Genomic DNA, 14,949 nt, shown 5'->3' with positions numbered 1-14,949 from the left:
AATGTGGAAAAAGTGATGCGCTGTGAATACTTTCCAGATGCACTGTAGCGTGGAGGGCAGTTCCTGGTTGTGATTGACAGGTGGCCCTTTGGGAAATCACCCACAAAACACATTGGACGTAATCAAATAAACAAAAATAATATACATAATAAACAGAAGAACCATTAATACAAATAAATGATACAAATTTGGATAAAACAGACAAAAAACACAACTTTGAACCACAGCCAGGGGAGAAATGCTGACTGAAACATGACACTATGTTCCTGGGAACATGTAAAGCTTTAGAAATGGTTTGGGACCCTTGTCCTGATGTATGCCTCACCACGATTTTATCACAGATGTCTACATAGAGGTCCTTGAAATTTATAGCTTGATATATGTCCTAACATGCAGTGTGAACTGTGTGGACCTTACATACACAGGTTTGTGCCTTTTTCTAAATAATGTCCAGTCAATTCAGTTTGCCACAGGTGGGCTCCAATGAAGTTCTGGACACATCAAGGCTAATTAAAGCAAACATGATGCACCTGAGCACAATTTGGAGTACCAAAACAAAGGGAATCTTATATAGATTAAAGATTTTTATGTATTTTAATGAATCTGTAAAATTTTCTGAAAACATGTTTTAAATTTGTCATTATGGCTTATTGAGTGTAGATTAATGGGCGGGAGTGGCAAATGGATTCATTTAAAACAAATCTATAAGAGAATAAAGTGTGCAAAAAGTGTTGGGGTCTTTATACATTCTTAATTCGCTGTATGTTTGTATGTACATGTGTATATACTGTATGTACACTATATGGATGTATATACCATCTGTTCATTCTGCTAAAAGGCAACATGTTGCCTGTGGATTAACACATGCAATTAAAAGTATATACTTGATATGTAGAGTTAAGACAGGCTGTGGAGTGATTTAATCTTTTTGTGTTTGCTGATTTTTTTTGCTAATCTGTATCTTTTGTATAAAGTTCACAGATAAGAACACATAACCAGTGGAGAATGACAAGTGGTTCCTGTCTCAATACACACTGTTCAATAACTATGTTTATTCTTTAGGCAGGTCTGTGTTTATTAAGTTATGGAATCTCTCTGCACTTTCTCTGCACACCAGGGAAATTCCTACAAACGGTAACTATAGGCCAGTAAGATTAACATGCATCACAGGTAAATTAATGGAAGGAAGTACAGTATTAAGGAAAAGTCTGAGCAACACATGATAGGAACAGCATTAGCAAATACTCAGCATGAGTTCAGATGCAAGGTGATGTTTCACTAATATGCTGGAATTCTATGAGGAAACAACAAAATCGTATGATATGATCAGAGAGGTGCATAATATATTTTATATCTTGATTTTCAGAAGGCTTTTGATAGGGTACCACATGAAATGTTAATGATCAAACTAAAAATGTGGGAATTCAGAGCATGATGTTGGTATAAGATTGTCTCATTCACAGAAAGCAAAGTAATGGTGGGGTTACATTTTCAGAGTTAGGTAATGTTAAAAGTGGTGTCCTCCAGGGATCAGTGATGGGGATGCTACTCTTTTTAATATACATAAACAGTCTGAACAAGAATATAATTAATGAGCTAGTTATGTTTGCTGATGATACCAAACTAGGTGGACAGGCAAATAATGTGTAATTGGCTAAATTGTTACAGAGAACTTGGATAGCAAACAGACTTGAGAAGATTTGTGGCAGATTAAGTTTAATGTAAGTAAATGTAAAGTATTACATATAGGAAGTAAAAATATTAGATTTGAACACACAATGGAAGGTCCAAAAACTTGAAACTACACCTTATGAGATGGACCTAGGAGCCATAGTGGGCTCATCACCATCTAGATCCAGACAGAGCACAGAAATGATTAAGAAATCTAATGGGATGTTAGATTAAATATTGCGACGTGAGGAGTACAAGTGGTTGTGTTTGGATTGTATGACATCTTGAGTCGATGTTATTTTAAGCAAACTAGGTGAATATGACGGACGTGCTTGTTGGCCTGAATGGCATGTTTTTGTCACAATGTTCTCTATACAGTAGGCATGTTAGAGAGAATCAGAATTAGAATGGAATTAGAATGGAAATTTAGGGAACTTAACTTACTAAATTCAACTGTTTATGGTTTAAGTCAATGTTAAGTTAACGTTGGCGCAGTGGTAGCGCTGTTGCCTCGCAGTTAAGAGACCCGGGTTTGCTTCCCGGGTCCTCCTTGCGTGGAGTTTGCATGTTCTCCCTGTGTCTGCATGGATTTCCTCCGGGTGCTCCGGTTTCCTTCCACAGTCCAAAGACATGCAGGTTAGGTGCATTGGCAACTCTAAATTGTCCCTAGTGTGTGCTTGGTGTGTGGGTGTGCGTGTGTGTGTGTGCCCTGCGGTGGGCTGGCGCCCTGCCCAGGGTTTGTTTCCTGCCTTGTGCCCTGCATTGGCTGAGATTGGCTCCAGCAGACCCCCGTGACCCTGTAGTTAGGATATAGCGGGATGGATAACGGAAGGATGGATGGATGGATTTTTAAATTAAACTGAGTTTGGAGTGTTTGGGGATTGTATGGTTTATTGTTGTTAGCACAGTATAAATTTGTCAAAAGTGAAACTATAGCTATGACATTCAGTATTTGTGGTTTTTAAAGGACATGTTGAAAATTAAGTTTGCATATTTAAAAGTGGAACCTTAACTGCTTATATAAGTACAAATATTTTGAATACAAGAAAATATGTGTCAGTTTTTTTAAACCATTGATTACATAAAATATAGGCTATACTTCAAAAGAGAATAAGTGCTTTGAATTTTTCATGGTTGGAGTGGTTGACGTGCATTAGTTAGCGATTCATCAGGCTGACCTCATCCAACTGCTGACCGATATTCAGAAGGCCACATGACACATAGTGCGACACAAAAGCAGCCTTCAGTATTGACCTACATTTTTGAGTGATGAGCCCCACAAGAGTTCCTTCTTTTCAAATCAGTATGTATTATGCCCACCTTTATACAAAGCAACTCTGTCCTTGTCCTACATTTTTTTTTAGTCCTTGAACAGATGATTCCAATTGTTGTGAATAAAGCAAAATCCTGTTAATAAGATGTTCAGAGGTAGCAAAAGCATGGTAGCTACTGTTATTTGTTTGTTATTTATAGTAAGGAATAGTTGATGGTAGACAGCCCCCTGCTGGGCAAAGGAATTTGTAAAAATAGAGTGAGGTAAGATGACAAGGAACTAAGAAATTGTTTGGGTAATTATGCTCTTCTTATAGCTATTTTCATGTCAACTGTTTTAGATTTATTTAATCTTGTATTATGCGCCTCTTTGGAAATTCCAGTTTGTCTTTTAAATATCTTATGAGGCCATTTTTGCTTTTCATATTGGTCAATTTTAGTATAACAGTGGTAGTGTTACAATATAGTTAACTTGCTCAAATACCTTTTTATCAAAGGATAAATTTCTTATTTTTCAAGTTGAAGTTAGTTCTTCACAAACATGATATACAGTATATGCATTCGCCATGCAAAATAAATAAAAAAAAAATATCTTTCCCTCACTGGCGTTTTACATTGGAGGCTACTGGTCATGGAGCAAACATTTAAAATACAGTCATATGAAAAAGTTTGGAAACCCCTCTCAGCCTGCATAATAATTTACTCTACTTTCAACAAAAAAGACAACAGTGGTATGTCTTTCATTTTCTAGGAACATCTGAGTACTGGGGTGTTTTCCGAACAAAGATTTTTAGTGAAGCAGTATTTAGTTGTATAAAATTAAATCAAATGTGAAAAACTAGCTTTGCAAAAATTTGGGTACCCTTTAAATTCTGCTTATTTGAATGCATGTAACTGCTCAATGCTGATTACTTGCAACACCAAATTGGTTGGATTAGCTCATTAAGCCTTGAACGTCATAGACAGGTGTGTCCAATCATGAGAAAAGGTATTTAAGGTGGTCAATTGCAAGTTGTGCTTCCCTTTGACTCTCCTCTGAAGAGTGACAGCATGGGATCCTCAAAGCAGCTCTCAAAAGATCTGAAAACAAATATTGTTCAGTATCATGGTTTAGGGGAAGGCTACAAAAAGCTATCTCAGAGGTTTAAACTGTCAGTTTCAACTCTAAGGAATGTAATCAGGAAATGGAAGGCCACAGACACAGTTGCTGTTAAACCCAGGTCTGGCAGGCCAAGAAAAATACAGGAGCAGCATATGCGCAGGATTGTGAGACTGGTTACAGACAACCCACAGATCACCTCCAAAGACCTGCAAGAACATCTTGCTGCAGATGGTGTATCTGTACATCGTTCTACAATTCAGCGCAATTTGCACAAAGAACATCTGTATGGCAGGGTGATGAGAAAGAAGCCTTTTCTGCACTCGCACCACAAACAGAGTTGCTTGTTGTATGCAAATGCTCATTTAGACAAGCCAGATTCATTTTGGAACAAAGTGCTTTGAAATGATGAGACAAAAATTGAGTTATTTGGTTTTCCGCATTGCATGGCGGAAAAAGAACACAGCATTCCAAGAAAAACGCCTGCTACCTACTGTCAAATTTGGTGGAGGTTCCATCATTCTGTGGGGCTGTGTGGCTAGTTCAAGGACTGGGGCCCTTGTTAAAGTCGAGGGTCGGATGAATTCAACCCAATATCAACAAATTCTTCAGGATAATGTTCAAGCATTAGTCATAAAGTTGAAGTTACGCAGGGGTTGGATATTCTAACTAGACAATGTCCCAAAACACAGTTCGAAATTCTACAAAGGCATTCATGCAGAGGGAGTAGTACAATGTTCTAGCATGGCCGTCACTGTCCCCTGACTTGAATATCATCGAAAATCTATGGGATGATTTGAAGCAGGCTGTCCATGCTCGGCAGCCATCAAATTTAACTGAACTGGTCAGATTTTGTATGAAAGGATGGTCAAAAATACCTCCATCCAGAATCCAGACACTCATCAATGGCTATAGGAGGCCTCTAGAGGCTGTTATATTTGCAAAAGGAGGCTCAACTAAGTATTGATGTAATATCTCTGTTGGGGTGCCCAAATTTATGCACCTGTCTAATTTTGTTATGATGCATATTGCATATTTTAAGTTAATCCAATAAACCTAATGTCACTGCTGAAATACTACTGTTTCCATAACGCATGTCATATATTAATAAGAAGTTTCTACTTTGAAAGCTCAGCCAATCATAAACAAAAATCCAAAGAATTAAGAGGGCTTCCCAAACTTTTTCATATGATTGTATATACATTTTTCAAGCCAAAGATAAAACGTCCAATTCTGTTTTTCAATAAAGGCACAATTGGATAATGAAAAGTGAATATTATTCAACATCTAAAATGCTATGCATTAAGTAAAGATACATTAAGCCAGATTTTTTATGTAGATAAATTTTAGGTGCATATTGAATTTAAAATAAGAATTTCATGGTCCAGTTTTAAGAATGTGTAATCAAATTTTATTAGTCACCTTATCAAATGTAACAGGATACTTTCTTTTTATTCATTAGAATGATTAACCCTTGTTGCATATCTATAGTTACGAATACATGTTTTTACTTCCTGTTAGGCTACTTTATCGGCATCTTAGAACAAAAGGAAAACATTCAAGTATCTCTGTGCATTGTATTGTGTATGGCTTCATTGGAAACTTAAGTAACACAGTGGGCGCTTTCTTAGCCAACCAATTGACTATACAGGTAAGTTGCATTTTTAACATTAATTAAATATTTGTTTTTGTGGATCTTACTAAAAATACATGTATCTACAGCTGCAGGCTTTCACTCCAGACTGTTTCTTAACTTGATATGAAGCACGTTCTTAATTTAACTTCTCATGTAATTATATGGCTTGTCCTAGATCTCTGACTACAACCTTATTAACAGAGAGTGGTTTTACTTTTTTATTCTATGCCTAGTGAACTAGAAATAATACAGGATCCAGAAGCAGGATGCTGATTTTTCTCACATACTGTAATGTAAATAATTACCAATCATGATTTTGTCCCAAGTCTTCCATCGAACTTTTCATTTTCACATCTTAATTTTTCCTGCTCATTATTGTGGGTTGTAATTCTCATGAAAATCAAAATATTATATAACAGCTATTTCAATGATATTGTGTTATATGTAGAATGTTACAATGGCATGATGGTTAGTGATGATGGCTAAATAGTGTAGAAGATGGAGTTTCAATTCTGGACAGGTCACTGCATTTGTTGTCTTTGTACATTTTATATGTGTGTGTATTTGTCTTTCTCAGTTTCCTGGGTTTTCCTTTCACATCTTAAAAATGTGCATATCAGGTTAATTTGTCCTGTACAAATGTACATGAGTGTGACAAATGTTTGTCCCGTCTTGCATTTCTGCCCACTGCTCCAGACATAGGCTGAAGTGAAGTCCTAAACACCTTGAATTGAAATAAGCAGTGAGCAAAGAATAGATAAATGGATGAAATCATTTCAGTGCTCTGCCAAAATAATGTGCTACTAAAAGACAAAGAGAGGGAAGAGAAAATACAAATCAAAAATAATTTAACAAAGAGTGCAGAAATGTTGAGACATAGAAAAAGGCCATTTAATGCAATTATTTAGTCAAATGTATTTGGAACTTGCTAAATGAAATAAAATCCCCAAATCATTTGAAAAACCAGCAAATACCATAAAATGCAATACATCCAGGAGTGAAAAAGAAAGCTTTGAAATCCAAGAAAATGATACGATTGTTGTTAGGTTAAAATGCATTGTAGAACAAAAGTTAAAACCTAAGGTCTAGGCAGTATAATATTGTATGATATTTGGTACGATTGCTATATACTGTTTTTTCAAGGTAACAATTGAAATGAATTTAGTGTTAATTATAAGTCTAAAAAATTAAATAAAATGTACATTTCTCACTTATAGATCTTCACTGGAATCTACATGGCTGCTGCAGATCTTGTTAATTTTATTTGCTTCTTCTTTCCATTCTGTAAATGGAAATCAGCCAGACAAGGTATGTAAAACAGATGAAATTAGTTCAGTGTTTGCCAATAAATGTTTACAAGTTTAGAAGATTTGAGTAATGTTCTTGGTTAAAAATGTGCAGATACAGTAGAACCATCAAGTGTGAAAAAGCTGAACAATTAAATGAAAGAGCTGTACTCTGATTTCAACACTGTAGTGTTGGTTGACATGAATTAAAAAACCCTAAAAAGCTCTGAAGACTGTATGGTTTTATGGAATTATGGTTATTCAGAAAATTATGATTGAAGAGAATTATAGTGTTATGTGCTATACAAATAGCTCTGACAATTGTCAAAGAATATATTGTTTCAGCTTATATTTCACAGAAAAGACACATAGTGGCAAATTAAATACATTCAAAAAACCCAACTGGCTTATTCTGCCTCTTTTTATTGGCAAGAGAATCTAGTCTTAATTGCCCTTCTTCAAATCAATGCAAGCAAGTTCTCTTCTTTCACCTCTTTTTCTGTCTTGTTTCTGCATATCAAAAGTATGATGAGCTGCCCACAACTTTGCTCTTCATTTTAAACTCACCAGATTGTTGTATTGTGACCAATATTGAAGGAGGTGGTGGTGGGGGGGAGGCTTCAAAAAGGTCTGGAACAAGGGTACTATTACCAAGATGTTATTAATTACATTGCTATAGCTTACCCAACAGTATACTTTATTTAATTTAGGATCACTTTTCAACAAAGTTCCAAAAACAGACTTATTTTTTCCAGCATATGATTGCTATTGGCTAGCAGTTATTCTGGCAACATCACTCAGAAGACAAGAATTGGCATACCAGTCCTTTACATGGCACACTTACACGCACATACACCATGCCAGCCTAAATTGCACAATAAAGTAAATCAGTTTATTCTACTTATGTTGATAGGTATTATCAAATAAATTAAAATTATATATACAATATAAATGTTTAATTAAACAATGATGGGCTTTAACAGTCATCATCTGCCATATTAGCAGCTTATAGTTCTGTGTTCACCTAAGTAATTATAGTAAATTCTGTTATGTCTGAGATATGTTCTATTATAGTAATTAATAAAATTAATTCTTTTAATATTAGTGTTCTACCAATTCATTTTATGTCACATCATTTCTTTTTGATGTTGTATGTATATGAAACCTATATCTATTCAATTTCTGAGAAAAAACATACATATAATGTAAGTATAATAATGAAAATGATGGATCTTTTAAATAAAGTAATAATTTTTTATCCTTAAAGGATGCTTTCCTCATGTCTCATTCTAGGTAGTGGAAAGAAAAGAAGGAACAGCAGAAAAAGAAACAGTTTGTTTGTATTCTTGCTGCCTCTGTCTGTGGGGTCAGGGTATTGGACTTGGCAGAGTATAAGTAGGCCTAATGTATTGCAAACCAAGGACTCCAGACGACGTCTTTTGAGTACCTTTCTGCAGGTAGTGTGATATCACCTCTCCCCTTATATAAATATTAAACATTTTGTTAAATTCTTTTAGCAGAGTAGCATGCTGCAGTGCAACCCATGTAAACAAAATGCCATTGGCTGCTGAAGGTTCGTAGATTTCTAAAGACATCTAAAGACATTAAGAATTTATGGGGGGAATCAAGTTTGAAAAAGGAGCCCTCTTGTGGAAGTTAGGTGTAATGTAGCAGTATCATCTTAACAATTCAGTTGACACTTTCTGTAATTTTTGATTTGCTTTTGTAATATGTTTTTGTCCAAACAGAATGACTGAGTAACATTATTTCCTATAGCAAAGTAATTTAAGGTTCCTCATCATTCTTTAAAAGATTAGTTTTAATTGCAGGGACACCATGCCTCAAGTCATGAAGAATATTTATTTATAATGCTATGAGGCAAAAGTGTTACCTGCTGTGGCACAATGTTTATCAGGGAAATCAAAATAAGTATTTTACTTGAGTAAAAATTGTCTAAAATAAGCTGCCTTTATATGGAAATATACAATAGGTAATATTCTCTTAGATAAACCATAGAAGACATTCTTTTTTCATTGAGCACAGTGAATTAAGATGTGACATAATAATGCACAGTAAACTTACAAGCTATTTAAAGAGGTGCTGCATATAAAATGAAATAACGAGTTTATTGTTCTCATAGTTTTAATTTTTATATTTTTGTGTTTTTTGAATAACTGAGACATTCCACCCTAGTATATCTGAAGAATTAACAGCTCTTAAGAGATTTAAATTGGACTGCCAAACATATACTGTATATGTGATATGTTTCCATTTAAGATAACTGTGATAATAATAAGAGATAGATGTACAGATAGTATTTTATTTGTCCCAAGGGTAAATGCATCTAAAAAAACACTTCTTACTTGGCTAATAATAAGATAAGTTACAATGTGGCATTATAAAGGAGTGTTGATGTAAGTATGAAGAGGCCAAAAAGTAAAAGTACAGTAATTATTGATAGTGTGTCATTGCGAGGATATGAAGAGTTATTTATAATGACCATCAGTTTTGTCTTCATTCTTTTTTCCACTACTACCTCCAGCAGATAGAGAGTGTATCCTTTAACAGCATGCCAATCTTAATTAGCTTATTGATTTGGTGGGCCTCTCTTGAATTGATGCTACCGACCCAGTATACCTCAACAAAGAAAGTTACATTGGCATCAGTTGTCATGGAATATTTAAAGAAATACAGTCTCCTAAGGAAACCGAGTCTTATTTAGTTCATCTGTGTTACTAGGCCACTCCAGACAGGCATTGCTGTGAACCCCAAGTATTTTTAGCAGTTCACCACTTCCACATCCACACCTTGAAAAGTTGCAAAATTTAATAACCAATTCTTGTGCTTGGTTTTGCTGATGTTGAGTAACAGACAGTTCTGTTTGCACCAAAAAACAAAGTTCTCTGACAGACTCCTATAGACTGTCCCATCCCCATTAGTGAACTATCATCTAAGAATTATTTTTCAGGTGACATGACTTACTGTTATATCTAAAGTCCAAGGTGTACAAAGTGAACAAAATAAGTGTCAGGACTGTTCTATGTAGTGCTTCAGTGCTGGTCACATCCACATCATAGACATAGTCCATGAACCTCATAAATTGTGAGTCTGCTAGATTGATAGTTGATTTATGTAGGACATCATATGCTCATCCAACTGCAAATCCCTTAGCTCAGTGTTTCCCAGACTCGGTCCTGGGGGCCCACTGTGGCTGCAGGTTTTAGTTTCAACCAGATTTATAATCACTGACAACACCTAATAATACTGAGCTAATTTAATTAGCTTGTATTTTTTTCTGTTATTCTACATTCAGAAAAAGCATACCAACATGATTTTTACATTTATAAGCTATTTAGAAATATTTCTACTTTTGCTATAGATTTAAATGCTTAACTCTCTTTTGTTGATTTCATTATATTTTGCCCTTTCTCTGTGCAGTTTTCCCCCTTCGTTGTATCTTATTAATGACAATTAAAATGAGCAGAGCAGACACCCAGGCAAACAACACTTAATTATGAAAGGCTGTAGCAACTTTAGCATCAGACCCACTAATTAGTAAATAATGGATTAATTAAACAATTAGAACACCTGGAAAAGTAGAATGAAAACCAAGATGAAAGTATGGTTAAAAAGAAAAAAAATACATTATTCCCATATAAGTGCTTGGTACATTTTCTTCTTTTTTTTTTTTTTACCAAACTTAGTTTTCTAATTTCTATATTGTTCACAAAACACAGAACTTGGGAAATAACAGTTCATTTAATTAGCCCAGAAGCTGGTTGGAACAAAATCCTGCAGCCACAGTGGGTCCCCAGGACCAAGTTTGGGAAGCACTGCCTTAGCTTATCATTTATCCCCTTGACTGGATGTCATTGAAGGTATTGAAGAAATTAAAAAAAAAAAACAATCCTCACGGAAACTTAAGGTTTGTCCAGATAAGAATAGGCCTTATGGAGCAGATATTGAATTCTTCTACTCCACTCTTTGTCTGATAGGCAAACTGCAGTGGGTTCCAGTGGTCTGTCGCAAAAAGACTCACATAGTCCAGGACCAACATCATAATAATAATAATAATAATAATACATTTTATTTACATAGCTCCTGTCCCGTGCTCAGGGTTCTTATAATGTAAGATATAAGGGCCATTGGTTTGTAGTCATTAGGCAAAGAGGCACCTGTCCTTCTTTTAGGAACAGAAAAAATACAGGATGTTTTCCATAATAGTGGTACTTTCTGGAGCTTTAGTGACAGACTGGATCAGACAGCAGGAAATACCACAAAGTTGGTCCCACAGCTTATCATGTGTGTACCCTCCTGAGTTGTCTCCTCACTTGGTCATCAGTTACGGACAGCCTATGTTGATTGTCAAAGGTGGACTCATCACTGGCAATAGCATTTGAAGTGGTAGGAGGAAAATACATACAGGCAGTTGAAATGTTGTAGGGGGGGCTGACTACTGGAGTCAGGTGGCGGTGCAAGTGGAAATCTGTTCAGAAATTGGTTGAGTGTGTTGTCTTTGTCCACATTCCTTTCTAACAACTGAGCCCTGGATTGCTTGAGTTCAGTAATTATTCCCAGTCTGTTTCAGACACCTTTAAGTGTTATCCTAAGCGACTTTTCTACTTTAGGTCTGTAAGTTTCCTTTCCTTCACTCGCTTTTTTTTTCTGAGCATTCTCTGTGTGCCTTTTCTTTTTATCAGCAGATTTGAAAACTGCATTGTTATAGTTATGGAGATTTTTAAGCTCTTTAGTAATCCATGCCTTATTTGTAAAGCTGCACACTGTCTTTGAGGGTACAGTAATTTCGATGCAGAGTTCCTTAATATTGTCCCAATATGGCTTACAGATCATTTCCCAGTCTGTCCTTTGAAAAGTCATTCAGATACACTGCTGCATTGGAGGTGATTAGGTGTCAATTCAGTGCCCTAATAATAACAGAGAAGAAACTGTTATTCAGTTTATTAGTGTTTGTTTTGATGCTCCTATGTCTTTTGCCTGATGACAACAGTTGGAACATGTCATGAGCGAGGTGTGAGGAGTCTTTTAAGATATTTTCTGTTTTCCTGAGGCAGCGAGATCTGTGCAGTTCATCCAGAGAGGGTAAAGAGCAGCCGATGATCTGCTGGGCAGTCTTTACGATCCGCTGAAGTGTTTTCCTCTGCGCTGTTGTGCAGCTGGAAAACCACACGTAGAGGCAGTAGCACAGGATACTCTCAATAGAGCAGCGATAGAAGGACATCAGCAGTTTTTGGAGGATGTTATTTTCCCTGAGGACTCTCAGGAAATAAAGTCTCTGCTGAGCCTTCTTTGCCAGCTGTGTTCACACCCCAGGGCAGGTCTTCCATGATGTGGACTCCCAGGAAGTGGAACTCTGACACCCTCTCCACACAGTCCCCTCCGATGTAGAGTGGTTTGATGTCCGTTTTCTTTTTTCTGAAGTCCACAACGAGCTCCTTGGTCTTACTTGTGTTCAGGAGCAGGTTGTTGTCAGTGCACCATGCTGTCAGCCACTCCACTTCGTACCTGTAGGCGGATTCATCCTCCCCAGAGATGAGCCCCACCACAGTGGTGTCGTCTGCAAATTTGACAATGGTGTTGCTATAGTGGGAAGGGGCGCAGTCATGTGTATACAGCGTGAAGAGCAAGGGGCTCAGCACACATCCCTGAGGAGAGCCAGTGCTGATGCTGATGGCCGAGGAGATGTGAGGGCCCACCCTAACCCTTTCTATGCGGTCTGTCAGGAAGTCTTTACATGTAAATCTGATTCACTTAATCCAGTTAAGGGATGAAGATGAAGGAGCTTGTTATGGCAGTATTGGCATCAACTAAGCTTGTTAACTATCTATACTTAACGTTTTTTCTATTAGGCAGTATTAAAAATTTCAAAATATTTGGAAATTCATTAAATATAAATACAGTTATATTAAATATCATACTTATTTTCCTATCAAATGTAAAAAAAATGCAGCTGTTATTTTTCTTTTCTTTCTCATTATAAGATTATATTTATTCTTTAGATTTTTTTAGTATATTTTAATGGTTAATATCATCTTATTTTCATTTTTAATTTAATTGTTTTTAAATACTGATAGGAGAATACTGATGTTATCGGATATGCATTGGGACTGGTAGCGCTCACCATAAGCTGGACATCCAAATGCCCTGATATTCAAAAAATGGTAGGTGGATCTGTCTTTTCCATAACATTTGGATCAATAATATACAGCCTGTTAGACTTATTCTGGATAGTAGTTTACAATTTTTTGTTTATGTTTTATTGCTTTTCACTTTTTGTGTGCATTTTCATCCTTTTTTGTTTCTGTTTTTATTTTTTGCTTGCTATTTCTATATTTTGGTTTGTGCTTTCATTTATGTTTATTTTTTGCATTTCGATGCCATTGCAATTTAGACCATAGTTCAAAAGAACCTGTTATTGGTTAAAGAATGAAGACCCAAAGCTCTTTATCATCTGCTTGAAAGTGATACATATAGTATTAGTAGCATTTACCCAGTTGAATATTTCAATGTATGCCAAAGGAGTATGTGATTTCTCTTTGTATTATATTTTTTAGTACAATGGAAAGAAATTTTCCAATACCCAGGTGTGGTCTCAGATCTTTAAAATCATTGCAAGTGTTATCTATGCATCAGCAATCTTGTGCCATGACAGGCAGACTGACTACATACTGAAGGCCTTGCCATGGATATTAAACTCATTGGGCACTGCAGCAATTGACAACACAGTATCCTTTTAAATACTTCATTGGAAGTTTGATTTCATGGCTCTTTAAAATGTGAAAAATATCAAAAGAAAACCTTAATGCTAATCATATATAATTATGTAGGTAGGTTGTTATTTGCACTTAGTGTTATTTTCAGAACCAGGTACTTTTATGAGTTGAAAATGAAACAACATTTGAAGACAAGAGTGACACAGGGCATTGGCATCGCACAGCAAGAACCCAGAAAGGAGAGAAAAGAAGGCACTGGCACTAATGACAAATATTGTCTTGCTAGGGCAGTGCAGGGTGGCTATATATCTTGTTTAGGCATTATATGCTATGAGAGGACAAGAGGCAGGGCACACAGAAAAATTAAAGAGAATGAAAACCTGTTAGGAAATGATCATTGCTCTTCTAATGTACTAGAGGGCAGACAACCCAGCAGGTGCCAGGGATTCTGGACCCTTCTCATAGAGAAAATGTGAGCCCATGGACGACTAGAATAAAGAAGAACTAAACAAGGTAAGTTGACAGTGTACTGTACTGTCCTAGGCAGTTTAACCGTATACAGTGTTACTCTTTTAACACTAGAATTACCAAAGCCTATGAAAAAACTTGTAAATAATATTGCATTAGTGCAATGATGTTATCTGATTGATACTATTCAGGTCATAAATTGATTTCTTTAATATGTCACATATATTTGTATTTTTCTTTTTTTTTCCATGGTGCTGCATTGACAGCATGCACCAGAAGGCGTGAGCTTATTCAGTTCAAGCAGGAGCACGCGGGTGGCCGGTTGCTTGTGCTACAACAAGCTTGACCTGGCAGCGATCAACGCACATGTACTCTGCAAGGCATGTACAGGGTCCACTGAGAAAAGAAGAGTGCTCATGGCTCACCTTGCAGAGGTGCTTCGTCATCACTTCTGACAAGAAAAGGCGATGGAAAAAGAAAAGCAGGATGCAACATTGACAAGCTTCTGTTTCAAGACAGCCGCTTCCCTCAGTAAAGCAAACTCAGTCAGTGTCAGTAATAGGAACGACAGCATAGAGAGAAGTGTGTACATTTCAACAGGTACACATGTTGTAAATGTATGAAGGACGATCCTTGGGTATGTGGGAACTGTTGACATTTGAATTTGGTGATTGCATATAGCGCGGAACTGACCTCTCTATACTATTCTTTCCTCTGTATGTCCTGGAGTACAAAAGAAACACCACCATGCACCAAAATGTGGAGGCTGGGCAAGATCAGGACAAA

At 36.3% G+C, this 14,949-nt stretch overlaps 1 protein-coding gene across 6 annotated transcripts in view; it reads left to right on the top strand.

The window, feature by feature from the left end:
• tmem44 (transmembrane protein 44) overlaps positions 1 to 14,949 on the top strand; it is a 60,226-nt gene that overhangs the window by 30,663 nt on the left and 14,614 nt on the right. For 5 of the 6 annotated variants that reach the window (XM_028795039.2, XM_051922244.1, XM_051922243.1 and 2 more), the window contains exons 2-6: positions 5,564 to 5,693; positions 6,896 to 6,986; positions 8,258 to 8,421; positions 13,057 to 13,143; positions 13,537 to 13,707. In XM_028795039.2, coding sequence (XP_028650872.1) covers positions 5,564 to 5,693; positions 6,896 to 6,986; positions 8,258 to 8,421; positions 13,057 to 13,143; positions 13,537 to 13,707 — 643 coding nt within the window. The remainder of the gene's footprint in view (positions 1 to 5,563; positions 5,694 to 6,895; positions 6,987 to 8,257; positions 8,422 to 13,056; positions 13,144 to 13,536; positions 13,708 to 14,949) is intronic. The other variant, XM_051922245.1, reaches the window with a different exon arrangement.

This window comes from Erpetoichthys calabaricus, chromosome 2 (assembly GCF_900747795.2).
Source record: "Erpetoichthys calabaricus chromosome 2, fErpCal1.3, whole genome shotgun sequence".
Taxonomy (NCBI): Eukaryota; Metazoa; Chordata; class Cladistia; order Polypteriformes; family Polypteridae; genus Erpetoichthys; species Erpetoichthys calabaricus.
The sequence above is the reverse complement of the archived record's forward strand: the minus strand, read 5'-3'. Positions and strand labels throughout refer to the sequence as shown.